Genomic DNA, 24,149 nt, shown 5'->3' with positions numbered 1-24,149 from the left:
AAATGCCATCTTTTAATAAATTATTTACTTGTGTACTACAATTGCTAATTATAAAAAGGTGCAACTCCAGTCAAATTATTTAATAGTTTTCAATTTTAAGTAAAGTTTTTTGTATTTAAATTTTTTTTAAAATAGTAAATTATATTTCATTAATTATTGAAAAATGAAATATAAAAATGTCCAAAAGCAAGACAGTATAATAAAAGATAGAAATTTCTCAAAACAATACACTGAAGATATTCATCCAACGGTGCATGATCGAAAAATAAAGAAAAATCTTAGAAAAGAAAGAATAATAAGTCAAATTGAATAAAACTAAGAGTTTGTTTCATGGAGATGACGATTTAAACTGTGAGTTCTTTGGATTTCACGGAACAATTAAACAGAGTTTACTAGAATGGTAGACGACATTATTGAAGTAGAACCTTTAAAAATTAAATGGTTGCGAGCTTTCCAGCAGTTCCAGCAAATGATGGCTAACAATTGAGAATTACGGTCAGAATTTTTCAACGGGTTAAGCATCTCTGTTGATGCAGCCCACTATGTTCAAAAATCGTTAGGGCTCTGACATTACGAAGATAACTCTGAGACCATACTTTTTTAATTCTAGAGTAATCGATCAAACAACGAGTGATTGTTTCTGTTGCTTTATGATAGCAGGGGCATATTGGCGATATAAATGGGATGTGGCGGTGAATCTGAGAAAGCATCGGAAGCCAACCATGGAGAGCTTTTCAGATAAATAGCTTAATTTTGTGAGGTAAGTTCAACTTCCATAGATCAATCTATGGCCTTTTCTGCTGCATATAATTAGGGTAAAGTTTTAGAGACGGATGGTGAAATAAATAGCCAATTTTAGAACCTAAAACTGTATTATATTGCTTGGATTTGTTCAAATTCCATTGTAATTTGTCTCTATTTTGCTAAATTTTGACTGATAAAATTCTGTCTGCAACGTCTTAGAAAAATAATTATTAAATGAGATTCTAATTCCAATTTCTGTTTTCAGTAATTAAGTTTTTAACTCTTAGAACTAACTCATAAATATCATGTTTGTTTGGCATGTTAGAAATCATTAAAGGATACGAAAGAGGCAGCCAAGGATTCTCAAAGGTTCGAATATTCTCTCCAGTACCCACAGTCTAGTTAAGACATTTTTCGACAATCTTTCAGCCTTCTAGTATGCTCCTTTATCTTCAAGAAGGTAAGATTCCAATTTCTGCAGTATAGCATTACCATCACCAAATTATTTACCTCTTAAGATTTTAGATAATAAAGAAGTAGGTTGTGTTACAGGCCACCAAAATTATTTACCTAAAAGCGCTATATTTTGAATTTTGAGATCTTTAAATCCAAGGCCTCCTTCTCTTTGTGGGCGGGTCATATTGTCCCAACTAATTCAAGCCATCCGTCTTTTAGAATTTTTTTTTTCCACTAGAACTAAGAAAGTAGAGAGTAAATTTTCGAAATTAAAATATCAGGCAACTTGAAGTAAGATAATGTATAAATAAAAATAGCTTCTTTCACTATTTTAAGCAATACCTATCTACCACCTAATGATAGAAGATTGTGCTTCTATCTTTAGATTTTTTTTCGAACTTTCTCTTTGATTATACTAAAAGAAGACTTTTTCAATTTAAAAACAGTAGAAGATAAATTAAAATATTTATCATAAATTTTAATATAATTAATATTCATAAAATTAGCTAGTAAAACACGAGTCGTAAAAAAAATATTGTGACTAAAAAAAACAGTACCCAAATCTTCACATAATAAAAAAGATAAAAGTAAGTTAATAACTTAATATGAAATTTAGTATAAAGATTCATGGAAAAAAAATCTTGCAATAAGGACGCAACAATGTATCCCATCTACATGAGCGGAATGTTAAAATATTTTTTAAAGTATAAATATTAGACAATTAATTTAATCAAATTAAATTTGGATACATATTTTTTTAGGAGTCATTTAGATAAAAATGTCAAAAATATTTTTTTAAAGATATTTTTTTAAAATTAAAATTTAATACATATAATTAATTAAATTATATTATTTTTATTAAAATTAGATCGAACAAATCAGTTTAACAAAAAAATTAATAAATTAAATTTTAAACTGATAAAAATTAATATTTTTCATAAAAAATTACTACAATTTTTCTATTATAAAACTATAATAAAAATATTTTAGTCATTTTTTATAATAAGAGGTATTGTATTCATTTTTAATAAAAAATAATATTAATTTAGACCGATTCAAAATTTGATTCACTATTTTTCGGTCAAATTAATTTATCTGACTTAATTTTGACAAAAATAACACAATTTAAGTAATTATATATATTACATTTTAATTATTAAAAAATATCTTTAAAAAAAAACGTTATTTGCATCTTTATGGGAGCATCTTTTTTTCATTATCATTAACATTATTTCTTTTTCTTTTTTCCTCCTTATTTTTTTATTTGATTAATCTTTTTTTTCGTTTTTTTTATTTTTCCTTTTATTTCATTATTATTTTCAATGTCATACAATTATTTTAACAATAATAAAAATATATTATTTAGTTATAAATAACACAAAATTTTAATGAATGACACAAAATTTTAAAAATTTATAAATTTAAAATTTTGATTTTTTTTTACCGAAAATAGAGAAATTCGAACCTCGACATCTTAAAAAATTATTAATTGGCCAATAATTTTTTTTACTAAAAATAGAGAAACTCAAATTCGCGACCTTTAAATAAATATAGAAAGACAAAAATACATTTAAATATATTTCAAATTTAAAAGATATATCAACTTTTTATAAATGACACAAAAATATCTAAATCTCTTATATATTTATGAAAAATGCTAGATAGACAATGACTTTATTGAACAATATGAACAACAGGCCCTAAAAATTAGCCCAATTAGATTACTAACACAATATACCCGTATACACCACTTCCCCAAAATCCTAATTTTAATCATTTTAATTACTAACATCATAATCATCCCACCCACTTCCCCTTTTTTGACCTAGGAATAAAAACTTTTTCCCTTCCCTACTATTCAAACGGCATTTAGGAAGTAGTAGCCTTTTCCTACCCCCAATTGAAACAGCATTGACAAAAGAGGACCTTCCCACATCCGGCGCTTCTCTTCTGCTGCATCCCGTCATCCATCCTGTCCCTCGCCGAACCGACCATCCCCGGCGCGCCTCCATTGTGAAGACGAGCAGCAGCAGGCGAACCCTCCTGTTGTCGTCGCGTGGAAGTCGCCCAGCCGCCACCCGCGTTGTCTTTTAACGGCCATCTCCCGAGGTTGAAGTCCCTGCATGTCCGTGCCACTTGGAGTCTTCCTCGGATAAAACCAGAGCAACCATGGTGTGTGTTTGCTTGCCCCTATTGAAGGTCAATCCCCCGATAGCCGTTTTTTCAAGGTTTAGATGTTCATAGTAATTTTTTTGTTATGATTGCATAGAAGGATTTTGTTGCTTGTGGGAATTGCTGGGCCTGTTTGACTTCTTCAAGTGTTTGTTAACATAAGGAAACTGAAAAGAATAATGACCCGTACGTGGTGTTGAGAATCCAATTTTTCGCGTCTTATTTTTTAATGGTTTACTGTATTTGGGTTTGTTTTGTCTCCGGGTATTAGTAAGTCAGCAATTGGTGTGAAGCACGTGCTTAAAATTTGTTGCTTTGTGAGTTGTTTAATCACTCTAAGTCGGATGGTCATTTCTATATATGAATGGATGGTTGAATTTGTTGCACAATTGTTTGAAATTTGGTTGAGGATGTTAACTTTTTTTCCCTTCCAATACCTAACCTAAAAGGGTGTCACATTTGAATAATTGTTCAATTCTCTGATTATGCATATTTGATTTTGAAGAGATAGATTTAAATTGGTATCCTGTTTGTTTATTTAAAGAAAAAATTGTAAGTATAATTTAGAATCAATTTACATTTTTCTAGTCTCAGATGAAAGTGTATTTCAATTTTTTCTCATATGTCTACTTGCATTTGATGCATTTGATTGGATAGGATCTAAATGAAAATAGTTTTGAGATTGAGTTTGACCGTATAAAGACTCTATTTACATGTTGATTAGCATATTTGACTACTATCGCAATTAATATTTGGGAACATTCTAAATAAAACAGCTTTAAACTTTAAAAACAATGAGTAAGTCAGTATGAATAGTCCTTTTGACACACCAGATCAAAATAAATAGTGCGTTGCCTTGAATTTGCAAGTTAATTGATCCGTTTGATTTTTTTAATACTTGCAGCGGTAAAATTATACTAGATGAATGTTTAAAGTTGAGCGTTGTGACATGATCTACAGTATTTAGAAAGTAATTTCTATTGTTACTAATCTTTGGAGCCTATCAAGTTGATTATATTATGACTTGTTATGGTGACTTTCGTAATCAGAAGTTCAATTTTGACTACTATGCTTCCAAGGACCTTGTTTTACTTGATTTTTTGTTATATGTCTATGTACTCATATAGCGCACGACTGTGGGTGTTCTGCTGTTGATTTTCATATTTTTTTGAAATTACAGTAAAGATTGTAATATCACATGGTTCATGGATGCTTGGATTAAAGCGAACTATATGAAATTTGATGGAGTTTGGGCTTGATATTTTAGAATTTTTTTCTTTATCTATTTCTGGTTCATGTGATTGACTTTTAATTTCTATGAATTACAGATATTCAATTTTGCAAGAAACGATGGATGCAAAAAAGAGATGGCTTTTAGTGGTGGCTTAACTAGATATGAGTTAAATTGGTTGTAAATACTATAGTTACATAATGTTTGATGTCTATATATTTATGACTTTATTATTTTCGATCATGGATGTTGTAAAGACTCGTATTAAAATTTTAAGAATAATACATAGTTATATAGAAATAATATTTTTTATGCGTGTGAAATTTTCTAAATAATGCAAGCGGACTATTGATGAACCTGCGAGGAAGAATCGGAATCAGAGAAAGCAATAGATGTACCTAGAGCCTGTTTGGGAAGTAGTAGAAGCTACTTTTTTTTTTACTTTTAACTTATGAAAAGTCACAATAAAAAAAACTAAAAAACAGCAACAAAATATATATTGACACACATTTCATATTCATTTTTTATTTTCACCTACCATATCATGCACAATAAAATAACAAATACTAACTATACAATAATTTTTTTTGTATTGCCATCAAGATTCTTGTGAATTAGAATTTTAATATCCATTCTCTTGTGTAAAAAAAATCGTATTTTTTCAGTTATTTATCTAAATACTAAAACTTTAAAATAAGTACTTTTATAACTAAAAATCAACACAAAATAACTTATTTATAAGTTGCTATTAATAAAAGTCTTTCTACTTTAAGTTCTTTTTCCAAAAGAGCTTATTTAAGTTGTTAACCCAATTGGACCTTAGTCTTAAGACCACAAATACCTTTTTCACATTATTTACGTGTTTTCATGGTGGAATTTTGTTACAACAGAAAGGATAATTTTCCATGGTGAATAACATTTTTAGTTCTCGAACTACTTTGATTCTGTTTCAAGATATTAGCGAAGCTTAAAAGTTATTAGTTAAGAATAACCATTTGGATACCAATAAAAATAACCATCTGCTATCATATGGAATCGAACATCCAGCCTCTATTATTTGTTACTATTTACACCCTACACCAAGACTCTTCTAAATAACCATTTAGGTTATAATAGAGATAACCATCTGTTAGTCTATAGAATCGAACATCCAGCCTTTTATTACTTGTAACTGACCACATACTCTACACCAAAACTATTACGAATAACTATTTAGGTACCAGTAAAAATAACCATCCGCTATCCTATTGAATCAAACATCCATATTAAAATACTTGCAACAGATCACACACTACACCCAGATTATTCGAAATAACCATCCGGGTAACAAAAGAAATAACCATTCGCTTTCCTATTAAATCGAACATCCAGTTTATAATACTTTTAACGAATCACACACACTACACCCAAACTATTCAAAATAACCATCTGGGTAACAATAAAAATAAACATCCGCTATCATTGTAACTAATTATACACACCACACCAAGGCTATTACAAAATAACCATCTGGGTACCAATAGAAATATACTAATAGAAATAACCATCCGCTACGCTATTGAATCGAAACCTACTTTCTTTGCATATGTTGCATAAAAATCCTAAGCCAGCTTCAAATGTTCAAACCGCATCCCAACTCTTGGTATTTCCTCTTCGGCAAGGCAACTATGATCCGATAACTGCGAATCAGTTCAAAACAGACATCATTCGATGAATATGAGAATTTATGGTCGATTCAAATATGCGGTTCACGGAAAAACAGCAATATACTAAAGACCAAACCTCATCAACAAGATCCGTGTCATCACTTCCAGTAATGTTCGTACATTCTATGACTTACAATCAAACATACATAAACTAATTAGATACCGTACTATTAAACAAGTTTCAACTAAAAAAATTTTATTAATATTTTTTTCAAAAATATCATTAAAAATTTATTACTATACATAACTTACAAGAAATAATAACAATGAAAAGTGTACTCATAAAAAATCCCACCTAATTAGTTAGGATATAGAGCATGCATGGATCTGTCACAACTGAATCGCACCTACACAACCTAAAACCAAGTCCATTTCTATGCTTTGAAAAGTCAAAAAACTCATAATTTTTTCTTGGATGTGAATGATACACTCCCATTCTCTATTTTCATTTCTTTAATTCCTTTCTTGCCAATCCTCTCTTATTTCTTCTCCTTCTTCTTTGTTTATTAATTAAATTTATTTTGTTTATAGTAGTAATCTGTGTTGTATGTATTGTAGACTTACTAATTAAAATTTTGGGACCTTTGAGTACTATATTGTATGTTATGCACAACTGTACATATTTTTTCTAGCAATATTATATAGTGTGAAAAAATAAAAAAAATACAAAAACAAAAAACACATTTAGTGAGCATCCAAAATGAACAGCATCTCCACTTAGAGCATATATTTTCATCTGTGAAATGAGTTGTGACCAAATTTGTTTGTGCATGCATGGAAACCATGTGGAATGTTTAAAACATACATGAATAGGTAGTTTCATTCAATTCACTTAACTAAACATGATATGTACTTCTTAAATTACACTAATCAAATGACCGAATTTAAAATTTTAAACCAATTTGGTGTTTAAACAAAACTAATAATCAAGTGTTATGTCAAAACTCAATCCAAACATCATTAAAAATAGCATAACATTACACAATTCTGAATTATAATACTTAAAGTTAACAAAATTTAAGATAAATGCTGGCCAAACATAAGAACTAAACAAAAAGTTTCACTTAGGCATTTCATCGAGTATATGGTGTGCACAATATGTAAACAGTGATTTTAAACTCAATTTAAGTAGCAATCAATTCAGAAAAATCAACCATCAAATATTTTAGAATCCAAAAAGTATCAATCCATTAATCTAAACCTAATCTAAACACTAAAAACAGAATTAAAAATTAGTTAAAATAAATAAAAAAAACACTGGCAGGAGGAAGCATGGAACCTGCGTTGGTGAAAGAAGAAGAATAGAAAGAGAGGGGTAGCAGAGGCAGTGTTACAGCGATACAGAGCTCACCCGCTGCTGGGTTATACTGCGATTTTTCGCTGGGGTTAGGCTTTGCACAGAGACCAGGAGTAGCGCACAGAAAATTGAGGAGAAATGGATAAAAAGAGGGAAGAAAAAGAGAAGAGAGGGAAAAGAGAGGGGGTAGGCGACGGTGGCCGCCGGTGGTGATGGCGGTGGTGTCAGACGGAAGGTTGGAGTTGGGTTGAGAGTGCAGAAGAAAAAAAAGGTCAAGTGAGAAGAAGACAAGATGAGAGGATAGTTGCAGAATTTTAATTCACCAATGTAAAAATCTTGATTTTTATTAATTTAAAAATGATTATTATTAGAATTTAATTAATCAAACTATTAATTACATTTAGGATTAATTTACCTTTTTAATCCCATTATTTACATTATTTACTAACATTAGTGTTCACCTATATTTTTCCTATATTTATTTAGTGCGTGTGATTGAATATAGGGTAAAGTATTAAATTGGTCCTTTATATTTGGGCGTAATTCTGTTTTAGTCCTTAATGTTTAAGGTGTCCTATTTGAATTCAAAAAAGTTTTATTTAAAATCAATTTAGTCCCACGATAAAGTCAAACTTAAATAATTAACGTAATGTCCTACATAACAATACAAGAATAAAATCAATAATTTGGAGAACAAGTACAAGCTCTAGAGGCACAAAATTAACTGTTGATACATCAATAAATTTATTTATTATTCTCTTTAGTTCTATAGAAAATATTTTATTTATATTATAAGAAAAATAATAAATAAATGTATTGATGTATCAACTATTGATTTTGTGCCTCTAGAGCTTGTACTTATTTCCAGATTTTCGATTTTGTTCTTATACTGTTATTATGTAGAACATTTCGTTAATTATTTAATTTTGACCTCACTGTAGGACTAAATTGATGCTAAATAAAATATTTTTAGATTCAAATAGAACACTTTAAACTTTAAGAACCAAAATAGAATTACCCTCGCCAATTTAATACTTTACCCTGCATATATTATAGTGGTACTCATGAATCATGAGACGGGGATTAGTAATTTATTTTTCCTACTGAAATTGTAAATTTGGTTACAGGATCGGAGAATGAAGAGTTGCTGCGCGCTTAAGTTTATTTAATTGTAAGGAAGGATGAAGAAAATTAAACATATATCCTGAGGTAGTGATCCATGCGTGTGTAGTTGACCTCTGGGTAAAGCATGGAAGCTTCTTCTCCATGGGGTCCGATTTCAAAATTGGTTAAACATCCCTCGTAGAAGATGTGATAGAAGTGGCCAATCCCAACCTGAAGCTTATAGTCCAAGCCCTTGAGTGTTGCGAGGAAGCCCTCGGGAGATATGTAGGTCTTGTGGAGCTGCTTTCCGATGAGAGACTCCCAGATTGCAATGAGGTCTGCCTGCGAGAGAATGTTGTCGGGAGGCCTCAGGTAGAGAGTCTTGTTGAGGGTGCGGGGGTCATCGATGGTCTTTATAGTGTAGGTGGCGACGTCGTCTTCATCGACGAAAACGGCCTTGAGTGTGCCATCTCCGAAGAGGTGGACCTTTTCCCTGGGAGGCACAAAAGATCCCATCTGAGACAGGCTGCCCGCAAAGTAGCCCGCAAATAGGTTGGCGGAGATGTACGTGAAAGGGATGTTTGCTTCCTCTATCGCCTTCCTCACAGCCATCTTGTCCTCAAATGTCACCCTTCCTGGCTCTAACGCGTCCCCCATCCTCGCTGGGTCCAGTCCAAACTCCGACGGCAAGAAGCGCTACAGACAGACAAGACTAGACTGTTAATTGATTGATGATGAAATTAGAAACTAAAATGAATTGAATGAATGAATGAAACCTTGACGTTGCCGGCTTCCTTGATGGCGTTAATGAGGTTGAGCTGCAAGCCAATGCTATGGCTCCTGATATGGACACCAGAGATGGCACTGATGACAACATCCACCTTCTTGACAGCATCCACAAGGCTCTGGTGGTCGGAGAAGGATGCCTCTATGAGGTGGGCCCCCTGCCTCTTGAAGGATAGCAGCATCTGCAGCTTCTCTATCTGCAGCGCCAACTCCGCCCTCTGAAGCACATACGTCTCGTGCCCCTCTGCCAGGCTTGCCCTCACTATTCTCCTCCCAATGTACCCTGTTCCCCCTACCACTAGCACCTTGCTCTTCCCCATTTTTTACTATCACAATACAAGCATCACTCCCTGCTGAATTAATGCTTTTATAGATAATTAAGAACAAGAGCCAGCAGCCGGCCTTGGATTCTGGCTCACGAACTGGCACTAAGTTGCTCAAGTAGTCAAACAGCAACCTTTACTATTACTAGTCTAACTTGTATGTACATTATATTATATTGTTTTTTCTCGTCATGTCACGCCACATATTTTTCAAAGAGTTATTTACCCTTTTGTTTTAAAGTAGTCTCTTTTCAACTATTGGTATATCTTGATTAAACCTTGCTTAATGATATGGGAAGAATGATCATGCTAACAGATGGAACTCAATTTCAGGGTGAAAGTGAAACTGAAAGTGACAGTCTACATAATCAACCATGAATTTTTAATTTTCTTCCATTTTTGCTTTCTCCACAGCCGACACGCTAGCTAGTTTCTTGTAGGATATATATCTAAGTAAAAACAAATCCACTCTCAAAATCAAATGTAAAATGAGCAGGCAAATTATTCTCTTCTCTTCCATACAATTGTTGTATAATTGTAAGGAGTTCCGTCAATCATAGATAGTAAAAGGCAGTTCCTTAGCATACTTTATTCTTTCCTTCATCAACCAATTTTAGACTACATTAAGATTAATTGAAAAGTGAAAACTAGAAATTTGTCACAGGTAATTTGCAACACATACCCATATTACATATAATGTGAGTAATCTTCCCCTCATCTGAAGACACTCTTCTAGCTCCCTCAAAATTCTTGTAGTTCCTATATTGTAATTGTAATATTTTACACATTCCTAAAACAATTCAGATTTCAGAGGGCAAAAACAAAACAGAAAATTACACCAATAAATAAATCAGAGAAATTACAGCATTGTTCTAGTTATTATTGTGATTTCTTATTGTTCAAATCCATAAATTCATACACATTACGTATTGCTATGTTAGCAATGAGATTTATTCCGGCAACAAGCCTTGCAAGATCAAAGTACTAACAATATTTCAGTAAGAAACATACAATCAGTAGTATGCATAATCCATTGCCTATGTCATGTTTTGTGGCAGTGAAGGATAAACTAGACCTGCTGTATCTCTGCTAGAACATATCTAACACAAATACAAGTAATCATTTAGTTATGTTTCTCAGTAATGATTTATCAAGATGCGGTTCAACCCTCTTCACATATCTAGTATGGTACGACAATGGATTCTATGAGCTCTTGAAGGGGAGCCAGCTCCTTCTTGTCAATCAAACCAAATTCCTGCCAAGGAAAAAAAATACCCTTAATAACCTTGTGATGTTAACAATTAGAAACAGTTTCTAAACCAGATGACGATAAACCAATAACAACTAGCTGATGAACATTAATAATATTATCATATCAATTTGCTGATTAACTCTATTAATACTATCAAGATGGCTACCACAGTAAAAAATAAAAAATAAATAAATAAATAAAATGCTCCGGCAGTTCACACCTGTGATCAAACGAAAAGCCAGCCAAAGAAATATTTCAACATATAAGAGACTTACACAGGTAAACAGTATAAAATGCTTGAAGCAAGTGTTTAGGTGGGCCTCTTCCTTGAGGCTCACAATTTTCTGAAAGTGAGAATGGTATATGTGAGCATATACTCGGAACAGTCGCTTGAATATTGTCTTCACAACATCCTTGAAGTTGGGAGGAAATGGTGCACCTACATGAATCCATGGGTTATTACAACACATGAAATGAAAATAAATAAATATTGATTATGAGAACCTAAGAATCTGTTGGAAAGAAAATAAATATTTACCAAGCTTCTGGGGGAATATGGACTCGTCATCAAGCTGTCCTTCAATCCAGTCCATTAGATATTCTACATATTTTGGAGCAGAAACTTCAATAGGTTTCTTGATTTGTACACCATCTGCCCATCTATACTCATACCTGGAGTTTTCATGTAACAGCGCAACATGAGAACTAAACATATGATTACAGAATGAATACAAGTTGCAAGAATTTCCATTAGCATTAATGGAATGATGCTGATTAATTATACGAAAAGTACTTGTAAATGCAAAAAATTGATATAACCCAATAAAGATCAAATCTAAGCCCAAAATTCACAGATGGTAAACTCCTCTCCATGACAGAATATATTGAAAAATTATATTGCTCTAAAGTAGGGAAAAAAAGCCGATGAGCACTAAAATCTTGAGCAATGGAAGACAAAACGTGCCTAATTAGCCTGTTCAGCTGCAATGAGGAGCACAGGGATATAGGATCATATATCTCCAGCTCAGTTCCTAAAATCATGTCTATGTTTAATTAACTAGTCATGTTGATTTCAATTTATTAAATATTGGGTAGATTCTTAAACCGCAGTTGGCATGAATAAGAATAACAATACATAATGAAAAGGTATGAGAAATATAGGAAAAAAAAATTACTATTGGCTGATTTTACACCCAGAAACTTAATTATTAGGATTAGAAGCATACAGCAAGGAATGGAAACCTCAATAGTGGTAAGAAAGTGATACTCATATTCTCAATTTTAAGACGTGATCTAAGCTCATAACAAATCCAATATTCTAAACTTAATTTTGCATTTTACACAACCATGTTAGTTGAATGAGGAGTCAGTTAGCTATAACATACTTGGGACCAGCAGACATTGTTCGACAATTCTCAGGTGTGCAAAACTCTGTGAGGGTGCCATAAAGAAGATTGACCTGGTTGAAGAAATCAACAGCTGCAATGTGACGTATTTCAGAATAGTATGTGAGGTAAATCAGGAAAACAAGGAACCAATGATAGGCAATAGGAAACTGCAAAATAAATATACTGCGCCGAACAGTGCAACAGAGAGAGAACGATAGTTACTGTTAACAGCAAGCCACTCATTTAAATCCTCCCCAGGTGGTAGCTTTACTGCTTCCCTCAGATTTCCACTACCTAGTGTAGCATCAATGTGCTGTCTAAGTTGTGCTCCCTGTGATACAAAGAAAGAGAAGAATCATAATTCATAAATTGTGTCCTAACGACCTAAGAAATATGCATTTCAATTTTGATAAGAGTCAGCATCATCCAGTTCCGAAACAGTTTTAAAGAAAAAGATGAGATATTACTGCTTCAACATAAGGAACCAACCTTACTCCCAGAAGGTGCACTTTTCTTGGGGCGGAATGTTCTCTGGTTTCTGTTGCAATTTGTCAGATCGAATAATATATGAGTAAAACATCGAGGAGAATAAACCTAGATTGAATTAATAGAAATATTGATTGGCATCTGTAAGTTATAACTAACTAACTAACTATTCATGCTTACAACTTACAACTTAACAATTCCAGCTTAATCCGAAAACGACAAAGAAATCCTTAGAAAGCAGTAACATTTAAAGAGGAAGAATAGAAATTGCAGGTTGAATTGGATTGCGTTGCGAAATTGGGTTGTCAGATGAGAGAGAGAGAGAGAGAGAGACAGAGAGAGAGAGAGAGAATGGAAGACAAGAGGATCCGAGAGACAGAGAGAAGATCAATGATAAAAGTTTGAAAAGGAGATGATAACTAGAACAGATCAGATCATAGATGAATAATAATCCATAGATTTGAAAAGATGAGAAGGGGGAACGGAGGAAGGAAAGGTGAGAAATATGAATCGGAAGTAGTGGGAAGAGGCATGACTCACCTGCCGAGACCAAAGAGGCTCATGGCTGGGCTCAGGCTCAGGCTCAGGCTCAGGCTCCGAGAGATGTTGTTTGCTCTTCCTTTGACCGATTGCGTTCGCCTGATGTTGCTTTTGGAATCCTCGCCTCCCAATAAAAACCATTCACAACATAATCGCTATATTATGAGCATTTTAATCACTACAAACAAAACTTGATTATGGAACATAAAATATTAACTATTATGGAACATAAAATATTAATTTTCTTTCATTCAGACTTCATTTCTTTATACATATATCAATCTCATATACGGACACACGTATTTAGTATTTACACAAAAAAATCTTTAAAATGGAAATTCAGTTTTTTTTTACAGAAATAAATAAATCAAAAGATAATTTAATTTCTTTTTATCCATATAAAAAAGTTTCACCTCTCCTCATCCTACTAATTGTCAAATATGAAATATCCTTTAAATAATAATTTCTAATGTGGACTTGGGATATCAAATGCAGCATACTGCTAAATCCTAACTGATTCCCCTTAGACGAGAGTGGGAATGAGGCCATCTCCTTCAGTTGTCTTGAAAGTAAGTTCCAGAGAGGCTAATCTACCACACCCACCTATGCCTAGGCAAATATAGAATCCATTTGGTTAATGCATAACATTCTTGTTTATTCTTCAATTTGTCCAAGTTTGAATCATATTTTGGGGTGGGGGAACGGGGAACCCCACTGTTTACTTCTTAGTCAAGGCATAGTAAGTATATACTGGGTCGACATCCGACTTGATAAATTTAACCTTATATCATTTAGTCTTGATGGAAAGTTGGAAACGAATGCTAGTCCCTTTACCCTTCTCGGTATGTTGGTTGAAAATTTAGGATCATAGCTTTCTATAAGAAATAGAGAAAAGGATAGATAAGTCATTGACTTTTTGATCCGCATACATTTAAGTCTTCGAAAATTTGAAAATGCATTTAAGTCCATGACCTTTTCAAAACCTGACATATTGATCGCTCATGTTCATTTGGGTCTGTCAAACTCAACGGAAAATCAAACATGACTTCCGTTATACTGACCTGGTTGATACGGATGCACACGTGAGAGAGTTTTTTAAAATTGAACAAATTAGATTCAGGAATCGATATGTCCAGATTTTGAAGAAGTCAGGGACTTAAATGTATTTTTAAATCCTCAAGGACTTAAATATCCGCGAACCAAAAAATCAAGGATCGATTTGTCCTTTTCTCTAAAAAATATATTTGACAACAATATTAAATATACAACTTGAGTTTGTCAAACAAGACAGTAAACATAACAATAATATACCTCAAAATAAGACATTTGGTTTTCCTGCTATTAAGTTAAAAACAAAAAATAGAAATGATCCATCAAAGTTGTAACCACCATGCTGAGAGTTGTGGAACTCGAACCAATCAATCTTTGCCTGCAAATAACATACGCAATTGGTTCAAGTTAAGTCTCTTTAGCAAACAGCAACTACTGAAATTACACAATTAAGGTTCAGGGGTAAAGAGATGAAAGGATCATATGTCAGACGCTTCTTGTTAAATCCACAAAAATATACAGCTTCCCTTCAAACCAGACACTTGAAGAGTTGAAGAGTTCAGACCACATCATATGACAAATTCTCCAATTTATACTATGTCAACAGGAATCTATGATATGCCTATATTACAATATTGCAGCAAAATTCCAACAGAATCTTCTACATAAGACAAAGTGTGAAATCATAAATTCTGATGTATAAAATCTGAAATTGCAATTCAAAGTCACTCCAGCTAGCATCCAGGAAGTGGAGAGATTTATAAGTCCATGAAAAATGAAGTAAGAAAAATGAGCAATGAAAGAAAGATAAGGCATAACTAACAGGTAACATCAATGCATACGACCAAAGTTCCAAAAGGAGGACAAACAAATGAACAATCAAGACAAGAAATGAACTAATTAACTAGAGGCAAAGTGATACCCCTACGAGAAGAAAGCTGGTCATGGAATGTGCGCATACTGTTACAGGCAGATGTAGCAAGCAATGATAAGTCATTTTTCATGCTCAAGAAATCAAATCCCTTGACTGATAAACGCCTTTCCCTAAAGTGACGTAATTTGTCACTAGCTTCCCTTTGGAGGTCAAAGACACAAGATAAGTTTATAGTCCAGCCATTGCATGGTGCATTAAAACCCTTAGATCGTGCTACCTCTAACGCTGAATTTCTTGTTGCCATGATAACTGCATTAAAAAGAAGTTCAAATTTTATGTACATGAGTCTAAGACTACAATTATTTGCATCAACTAATTGAGAAAATGATGATACAGAAGTGCATACAGCAAAAATTATAACTCTTTAGACAACTCATGCATGAAGTTGCAATTTGAGAAAAAAAAGCAATGGTTGGACATATTGACAGAGGTTTTACCATTATAAGGAGCTTCAAAGATAAAGTTTGCAGGAAGGCCAATACCAAAGCCAGCGAGAGTGAAGCCCACATTGAATCCAATGCCACAACCAGATCCAACATAGCCTATCACTTCAGGGCCGAACCCCGGACCCCATCCGACTCCACAACCAACACCCACTCCCATTCCCCAAAAGGCACCATAAGTTGGATGAACAGGGTTCCATCTCTTATATCTTCTAAACAATCCTTTGATAATCATTTGGAGCTGAGAATAGAGAAAACGTAAGAAATTACTAAGCCTAGACCATAAGTTGGAATTGGAAAAATAAATAAGAGTCTATGAATACAGATGTTACAAATATTGTAATTTGCAATTAAGGAATGGATCCTTACAAAAGCCACTTGGGTCATTGATCAAACAGCATAACGACATAACTGAATAACTCGGGAAATGGGGAATGATTGGCAGTAATTATGAGGAGACATATTAGAGAGTAGCAATATAACCAAAACCTTATATTTCCAAAGTGTCTTAGGTAGCCATAGCATCAACTGAAGGAAGGAAGGAAGAGGTAGTAGCCATTACCAAGAAATTGAAGTTTGAAGGAAGGAAAGCGTTACAGGCGCAGTGGTTTATACTTTATTCGTCGCTTATTTGGGGCATTGGGTTCTTCACTTCTTCCTATAGCCTTACAGCATACATCACAGCAGAGTAGTTTACTAGCTTCGGGTTCTGCCTAAAATTAAATGGCTATGTTTTTGGATTTTGCTCTTTATTTATAATAACCGTAAAAACTAAAACTTATGCACGTTTCAGTAGAAAAGTAAAGACAAATGCACTGGGGATTTGGGTTCGGCCCGTTTATAACTTCATATAAGCCCACTGCCCACCACCCCCTCCCACTGCTCCCTTCCCCCAAAAAAGGAAATACTTTATACCAAAAAAGGAAAGAAAATACTTTTTCTTCGTATTAAATATATTAAAAATTTTTAAATTATTTATTTTGTTAGATTATTACCATGACGAAATAAATAAAAATATTTTTTTTGGTTAGATATTAAATTAATCATATTACGTGTATAAAAAATATATTATATATTAAAAGTATGTAAAGTAATATATGCTTTAACAGACTAACAGAATTAGAAACTAACTAGAAAGCTAACAAATGCTTAACTATGTCTAACTAACCTTTATCACTTGTAATTACGTTTATGCCCTTAACAGTCCTCCTCCCTTTCAAATTTAAGTGGGAGTTATCGCACACTGTAAGTTTGATGTTAAATTTGTCAAACAAACTTTGTGATAAAAAGCTTAATTACTATATCTGCTATTTGATCTTGTGAGGGGATATGCACAATGAATAGCTTTTCCTGAGTTACTAAGTCCCTTGAGAAATGCAAATTCAATTCCAAATGCTTACATGACATCTACTATATAGAACTAAATTTGCAGCAAAGGACAAACATTTTGGTTGTCATAATAGATAGTTAGTGGCACTTGTTAATATATCTTCAGCTCTTCTTGTAGCTATTGGATGAACATGATCTCTGTTTGTGCTGAGCAGAGAACACGGTATTCAGCTTCTGTTAAACTCCTACTTGTGATCATCAATCTCTCTAGTCCAATCTACATCAGCAGTTGCAAGAATTCAATAGTCTATACATTTGTTAAAAATCAACGCTTAACTCACTGTACATATGAAGAATCTGAGTATCCTTTTTACTGATTTCCAATGCAATTCAGTTGGATTATGCATAAATTGTTAAACTCTATTCACAACATAAGAAAGATTAAATCTTGTAGTTGTCAAGTATTGTAGTGCACCCACAATGAACTTGTACAATTTAGGATTCTCACGAAGTCTTGAATATGAAGAGTTAAGCTTAGCTGAACTCATCATTAAAGTTGGCATATGGTTGGCAATCATCATGCCCCATCCTTCAAGGGGTTCAATGACATATTTTTCTTATCATAGTAGAGTGAAAACCTATCCTGATCTCTGATAATTATTTTCAAGTTTCACAGAAATCGGACGAGAGCAGGCTTGGTCGATTGAGACCCAGCAACGATGAATGCCATGATTGTGGCAGAGAAGAAAAAGCTTAAAGAATGAACAAGAAAAGAGGAGGATCGAAAAAAATTCAGAGAGATTCACCAAGACTGACTCTTGATACCATCTTGTAATGAACAATACTGATGAAAACAGAGAACGAAGAGTATTGAAACAGAAATTGAATATGCATTGAGAAGTAATGAGAAAACAAGTGAGTGAGCAGTAGCACAAGCACTACTATATATAGTTGGGAGCTAACAGACTTAAACTATAGATGGAAAATATCTCTAACAGAGTAACAGAATTAGAAACTAACTAGAGAGCTAACCAATGCTTAACTAGGCCTAACTAACCTTTATCACTTGTACTTACATCCATACACTTAACAAGTAGTACTTGCATGTGTTAATTCTAGTTTTTTTCTCCCGCTAATAGCATACATGTATCAAAGTATGGAAAGAGAGCACAATACAGTAGTATATATAAGATAAGCGAGTTGAATTGTTGAACTACTAATAATAATAAACAATGTACAAAGTACCATTTTAATGATGAGTTAATACCATAACATGAAGTGAAGCACACAAGATTTATGGAGTTTGAAAGGAACATAATTTGCAAGAAATATTAATGAAACGAAAAGAGACGGAAGTTGGTATGGTGTGTCCGATCTCATCAGATCATGATTGAAAGACAAGTCTGCCATTATTAATATTATTATTTTCCATGTTCATCTGGGTAATGTGGATCTCCTGAGGGAGGAGATTGTACTTGACAGCATGGATCTCAAAGATCTTTTTGAGTTCCAGGAGGAGCTCAGTGATCCTAATGCTCCTTTCGCCATAGTTCTGATGATTGATTGTGTGTTGCACACACAAGCACAACTTCAGCTTGTCCACATTCTGTATTTCTTTTGCTATCACACTGTGCTTTGGATTCCAATACTTTGGCTTGCTCTCAATGTAACTGTAACACGACAAACTAATAATTAGCAACAATAGTGTGATTATTAAGATAGAAGGAATAACATTGAGATACGTACATTTGTATTGATTTCTTGAGTGCAATGATAGTCTCCATGGGAGTAGAAGCATCAATGGTGAAATCAATTGAGTCCCACATCTCTGGACTCCTGTAGAAATTGCTGATTGGCTTATTCAGCAGAACTGCATTTGGGTAGTATATTTTCTCGTTGTCGTATCTAAGAAACACTGTTGACAAGATATTCATCTCTTCCACGATCATCTGCATGCACAGACATATAGTAAGTATATATATATAGTAGAAGAATAATAATGAAATGACGATGATTACGAGATATACATGAACACCGTCAATGACGCAGCGGTCTCCAATGTCGAAAGGATGCATGACAAAGACGAAGATGATGGCCTCCAAGACGGTCTTGCAGGTACCTTGGAAGGCAACCCCAATCAACACGATTTGCGTCATGCAGAAGAATATGATCTTGAGCGTAGCCACTCCCATCACCAGAAGGATCACAATGATTATTATCACACTCACTATCGCGCTTGCTAGTTTGTGAAGCTGCTGCACTGCTGTTTTTGTATCATTCAGTGATTGTGCTAGTGCCTTTCGTTCGTAGTATGCTCGAATCTGAATAACATTATTAATTAATTATATACATGCGTACTATTCTTCATTATCAACTTAATTTATTATTTAATTTATGATAATTAAAAACAACACACTTGTAATTCTTACCACCCAATTTCTAAATGATGATCTGCTGATCTTCCCTGTTTCAAGGGCACCTTCGAAGAGAGGGAATATAGTATGTATCTCAACCCTCTTCAGAAATCTCATCAAATCCTCCTCTTCAATGTACCTTCAATAAATTATTTGTTGAATTAGGCACAAAAGTCAACATGATGATATTAGGATATCTTGTCATGTCATTTGGAGCGAACTAGGACTAGTGATGGATCATATGCAAATTAAAGTGGTTCAGCGCACTAAGGATTGAAAAGAAAAAAGATTGGAAGAAGTCAAGGGTTGATGCTGTCTGGAACCATGTGGATTTAGGTCCGTTGACATGGATCATATTCATATATTCATAGTGGGCTTTTATATATATACACACTATATAAGATAACTTTAGAAAAAAAGTTTAGAGGCCAACACTTTTATTAAAATTTAACGGTACTTAATTAGGAAAAAAAAGTGAATAATTCTGCACTATTAGATAAAATTTCACAGTATTAAAAATATTAATAATGACTACAAATCACAATACCACACTCTTCCTATGTTAGTGCAAAATTGTGGATTAGATCAGAGTAGGGAATGAAGGTGACAAAGCACTATGCCTATGCTGTCAATTTCCGGGGTTAATAAGATTTCAGGGGATTATAAGACAAAATAAAAAGTAAGGACCACAGGAATAACCAGTAAATTAAACTTTGAAGCCACCAAGAAGGTTGGTTCTCTATGATTGTGCTCCAATAAAGAGGCAATAGCAAGAGCAATTCACCCTTTTCTCACATGTGATGTGAGGGGAGCCTCATCACAGTCTGGCTAGCACAACTAGTTCCACCCTACACTTTTAGTCTTGTCCTCAAATCACACACCACCTACTGAATTTCACCACGTTTTCCCCAAGCTTCAGCTCTCTTCCCCCATCATATTTATCTACCATACTTAAATTTTACGTACTTTTTAGATTTTAAGATTATAAATGTATATAGACAAGTAAAAATTAAGTAAAATCTACAATTACTTTGATGTAAAAGTGGTGTCTAATTGAAAAGTACCCTTTTAAGTGTATAAATATCATTTTCCACTTAATTGGCCGATTAAAATAAATAGGAATAACTAAATATTTTTTTATGAGAAAAGTTTAAGGAAAAGTACATTTTATTATTTTTGGTCCACACTTTTAACTATTAATCTAATTTTTTTAATCTAATAATCTAATAACATATTTTTTAGTTTATATTTTTAAATATTAACGATTAACCGTTAGTCAAAAAAAATCTAAAAAACCAACTACATCGTCAGTCAACTCAAATTAATTCTTTGTATTTTTAATTTTAAAATTCAAAAAATTAGGAGTAGTGACGTTGTTTTTTCTTTTTTATAACAAACTTTTTAATTTAAAACTAATTAGCTCTAATTGACTATACTCCTAATTGATTCTCTAACAAAATCAGTTAGTCAAAAACAATAAACTCTGCACACGTAATATTTTTCTTTTTTATATACTACTGTTTATTTATATTCATATTCATATGAATGAATCTTTACTTTATATATACTTGTACTATTTGTTGATTAATATATCATTTCTTATTGACATGTTAAGAAGAAATGACTTTAACCTTCTATATAAGAGTATATTTTTCAAGTAATTTTAATGTTATATGAGAAGAAATATTTATTTTGAATAACTACATCAATATATTGTTGGATCAACACTTATTTTATCATTATTATAGAATTTTGTCGTAGCTTCTTAATTTAATATATACTCTTATATAATACTTTACATTTGAATTATTTTAAGTGTTCAATTAACTTTTGTCTTTTTAATATTTATCTACAATCATATTATATGCACACAAAAAAATTAACTATCAAATTAATCATCGATATAAAATATAAAATATAAATATGTATAAAAGATGAGTTAACAAATACATATATAAATAGTAACTAATTTTTTATGATCACATAGCATTTTTTATTTATTTAAATAATTTGATAGCCTAAAAATAAAACTTTTGAAAAATGTTAAAAGACGACCACTTTTTAGATAAAATAAAATGAGGGGTAATGTTGACCAAGGCAAAACCCTAAATGCCTAGCATTTTCTCAAGGCAAATGAATAATAATAATAATAATAATAATAATAATAATAATAATAATAATAATAATAATAATAATATGAAAAATAAATAAATAAGCATAAATATTTATTAGTCTAACATTATATATAAATAAAGAAGTAATCATGAAAGACCAAAATTATTATTAATATATACTATCAAATATTTAGTTCTCCCAAGAGTAGTAGGCTAAGTTGCACGATAATTCCATTGACAAATTAATAATCAATATCAAAGTAGTAGTAGTTTGAGAGTACTGAATGTATGTAATCTTCACAAATTAATTGTCAACTTACTATGAACTGAAGAAGCATATTATGCTGCATGGGAAGGAAAAGCATTTATGAGATCATCATTTATTTGAACTGTACTACTAATGTGGTCGAAGGAAGATTATTTATATATGAAAATGTATGTGTATAAAGAGACGACAAAAAATCAAAATAATTAAAATGCTAATATATTATATTAAATAGATTAATTAAATATATTAAATTATGTAATATTTTTAATTATTATCTTTGAATAAATTTGTAAAACGATAATATTTGATAAATAATAAAAAATGATTTAAATAGTTTAAAATTATTTTATTTATTATCGTTAAAATAAATTTATCTTTTTGCGTAGGATTGCCGTTTATAAAAAGGTGAAAACTCTACGTAAAGTTGATATCTCAGAATTGTTAGATGAAAATTTAATTAAATCAGTCAAATCATCTAACGGGAGCACTTGAATTTCTACTTTATAAAGATAGAGGATTGAGCTGTATAGTTATCTTGTGTTACGTACCTTTTAGCATGTAATAGGTTTAACATACGTAGATTGACGAGGTTAGTGATGAATTAGTTGTTTGGGGAGGTTGAGATGGAAGAAGCAACAAAGAAGAAATGGCATGAGCTTATTACTTGGCAGCAGGTTTGGCGACGTTGTTGAAAATCCGCTGAGCGCAGTTTCTAGCTTCCCATTCACTGTTGATCTCAGACTCGGCGGTGGCGAAATCATCCACGGTCCTGGAGATGGTGGAGAGGCCGGAGGAGCGAACATAGTTGACGAGCCTCTTGACGCTCCAGGCGGAGGCAGTGCTCTCCATGCTCAGCTCCCTCAGCTTCTCCATGTCAATCCTCCTGGACCCCCCAAACCTCTCCTGCTGCTGCTTCTCCTTTAGCTTATTCAACCTACTCCTGGCAGGCATCGACTTTGAGCCGCCCCCCGTGAGCTGGCGGTGCTGCTGCAGTATCTCCTCCGCGTCCTCCATGGGTGGACCTGAGAGAGTGTCGAGGATGTAGTGATGGAAGACGCTCTCCTTCATCCTGTCGAAGTAGGTGGCCACGTGAAAAGAGGATGCCAGCATCTTCACGAGAACAATCTTGACGAGCCATATGATGGCCCCAACCAGCACTGCGACCAGTGCCTGAAACACCTTGTTCAGGAACTTGTGGTTCTTCTTCTGCACGTCGTCGAACACCACGCTCCAGTATGAAAGAAGCACCAGCCCTAGCCACAGGCAGTTCCTTATGCTCTTCCTCAGCCCGTATATGAAGTACAGCACCTTCTCTCTCAGCATGAAGTTCCTCTCTATCACGAACACCGTCACCCCCACCACCCACCCCGACACCAACCTCCCGCTGAATGTCACCATCACCATCAAGCACCACTTCCATATCTCCAAACCCACCATGTGCATCTTCTTTATCCGCGTTATTACCAGCGAACAAACCAAGCATGTTGCTATGCTCAGGAACACCACCCACTCCACCACTACCCTCCACCTCACCTTCTTCCTCCTCCTCCTCTCCTGCAACTTATTCCTCTCTCCCTCACCCTCCTCCTCGATCTCTTCTTCTTCGTCCCACCACTCCTCCTCTTCCTCTTCGTCTTCGTCCACGTCCTCATTATTATTGTCGTTGTTGTTCTCCTGGGAAATGCTTGATAGCTTTCTGCCGAGATGGTGGTGGGGATAGTAGTTATTGTACTCGAGGATTCTGGATTTGGGCTTCGAGAAGCTGAGACGGTTAAGGGTTTTGACCCTCAAGGGGTGTTGTTTGGGGGGCTTGTTGTCCACGGAGGAGGAGGAAGGGGGTTTCGGATGGTTAGTGTGCTGGTCAATGATGACAGCAACATGATCTGAGGACTTAGCTTTCTCATCCATGTGTGTTGAGGTAAGGGAGATAGAAGAAACAAATAGGAGTAGCTGCGTACAAGTGGTATGAAACTATGAATACACTAGTTACCCAAACGGACGTCTATTTATAGAAACACAATTTCAAATATGGACCTTTCAGTTTAGCAAAATTGTTTGGACACTAATGTTGTCACAGATAAATTAAGCATGTGAGCAACATGATCAGCAGAA

The 24,149-nt window shown here is 33.5% G+C and overlaps 4 protein-coding genes across 6 annotated transcripts; all 4 read right to left on the bottom strand.

Moving 5' to 3' along the window:
• Positions 1–8,678: 8,678 nt before the first annotated feature.
• Positions 8,679–9,891, bottom strand: LOC127745668 (isoflavone reductase homolog). Its single transcript, XM_052258835.1, has 2 exons — positions 9,487–9,891; positions 8,679–9,406 (listed from the first exon to the last, which is right to left on the bottom strand). The coding sequence occupies exons 1-2, from the start codon at positions 9,814–9,816 to the stop codon at positions 8,798–8,800; spliced, it is 939 nt and encodes a 312-aa protein (XP_052114795.1). The 5' UTR covers positions 9,817–9,891; the 3' UTR covers positions 8,679–8,797.
• A 774-nt stretch (positions 9,892–10,665) lies between these two features.
• Positions 10,666–13,656, bottom strand: LOC127745670 (MOB kinase activator-like 1B). The gene is made up of 7 exons (XM_052258836.1): positions 13,486–13,656; positions 12,949–12,997; positions 12,682–12,790; positions 12,457–12,550; positions 11,610–11,743; positions 11,347–11,510; positions 10,666–11,074 (listed from the first exon to the last, which is right to left on the bottom strand). The coding sequence occupies exons 1-7, from the start codon at positions 13,506–13,508 to the stop codon at positions 11,000–11,002; spliced, it is 648 nt and encodes a 215-aa protein (XP_052114796.1). The 5' UTR covers positions 13,509–13,656; the 3' UTR covers positions 10,666–10,999.
• A 596-nt stretch (positions 13,657–14,252) lies between these two features.
• LOC107475273 (cadmium-induced protein AS8) lies at positions 14,253–16,644 on the bottom strand. Of its 3 annotated transcripts, none has more exons than XM_016094904.3 (4): positions 16,402–16,644; positions 15,907–16,153; positions 15,458–15,718; positions 14,253–14,914 (listed from the first exon to the last, which is right to left on the bottom strand). In XM_016094904.3, the coding sequence occupies exons 1-4, from the start codon at positions 16,435–16,437 to the stop codon at positions 14,904–14,906; spliced, it is 555 nt and encodes a 184-aa protein (XP_015950390.1). In that variant the 5' UTR covers positions 16,438–16,644; the 3' UTR covers positions 14,253–14,903. The 3 variants fall into 3 exon arrangements, with proteins under 3 accessions (XP_015950390.1, XP_015950396.1, XP_020992130.1); XM_016094910.3 differs by having other exon boundaries at positions 16,475–16,644; XM_021136471.2 differs by having other exon boundaries at positions 16,282–16,420.
• Positions 16,645–18,203: 1,559 nt separating this feature from the next.
• Positions 18,204–24,114, bottom strand: LOC107475288 (mechanosensitive ion channel protein 10). The gene is made up of 5 exons (XM_016094919.3): positions 22,702–24,114; positions 19,671–19,794; positions 19,269–19,562; positions 18,988–19,190; positions 18,204–18,911 (listed from the first exon to the last, which is right to left on the bottom strand). Exons 1-5 carry the CDS (start codon positions 23,943–23,945, stop codon positions 18,626–18,628), a joined length of 2,151 nt encoding a protein of 716 aa, XP_015950405.1. The 5' UTR covers positions 23,946–24,114; the 3' UTR covers positions 18,204–18,625.
• Between the last annotated feature and the right edge of the window lie 35 nt (positions 24,115–24,149).

The sequence above is a fragment of the Arachis duranensis genome, chromosome 1 (genome assembly GCF_000817695.3).
Source record: "Arachis duranensis cultivar V14167 chromosome 1, aradu.V14167.gnm2.J7QH, whole genome shotgun sequence".
Lineage (NCBI taxonomy): Eukaryota > Viridiplantae > Streptophyta > Magnoliopsida > Fabales > Fabaceae > Arachis > Arachis duranensis.
This window is presented reverse-complemented; position numbering and strand designations above follow the sequence as displayed.

Coding starts and splice junctions, on each gene's coding strand:
- LOC127745668 (XM_052258835.1), bottom strand. CDS start 9,816: ATGGGGAAGAGCAAGGTGCTAGTGGTAGGGGGAACAGGGTACATTGGG. Junction 9,407..9,486: donor AGGAAGCCGGCAACGTCAAG/GTTTCATTCATT, acceptor GTCTGTCTGTAG/CGCTTCTTGCCGTCGGAGTT.
- LOC127745670 (XM_052258836.1), bottom strand. CDS start 13,508: ATGAGCCTCTTTGGTCTCGGCAG. Junction 11,744..12,456: donor ACAATGTCTGCTGGTCCCAA/GTATGTTATAGC, acceptor TGAAAACTCCAG/GTATGAGTATAGATGGGCAG. Junction 11,511..11,609: donor CATATTCCCCCAGAAGCTTG/GTAAATATTTAT, acceptor GGATTCATGTAG/GTGCACCATTTCCTCCCAAC.
- LOC107475288 (XM_016094919.3), bottom strand. CDS start 23,945: ATGGATGAGAAAGCTAAGTCCTCAGATCATGTTGCTGTCATCATTGAC. Junction 19,191..19,268: donor GCGTCATTGACGGTGTTCAT/GTATATCTCGTA, acceptor CTGTGCATGCAG/ATGATCGTGGAAGAGATGAA. Junction 18,912..18,987: donor CTCAAGAAATCAATACAAAT/GTACGTATCTCA, acceptor GTCGTGTTACAG/TTACATTGAGAGCAAGCCAA.
- LOC107475273 (XM_016094904.3), bottom strand. CDS start 16,437: ATGCTATGGCTACCTAAGACACTTTGGAAATATAAG. Junction 16,154..16,401: donor AGACACTTTGGAAATATAAG/GTTTTGGTTATA, acceptor CTCTATTCTCAG/CTCCAAATGATTATCAAAGG. Junction 15,719..15,906: donor CTTTGAAGCTCCTTATAATG/GTAAAACCTCTG, acceptor TTTTTAATGCAG/TTATCATGGCAACAAGAAAT.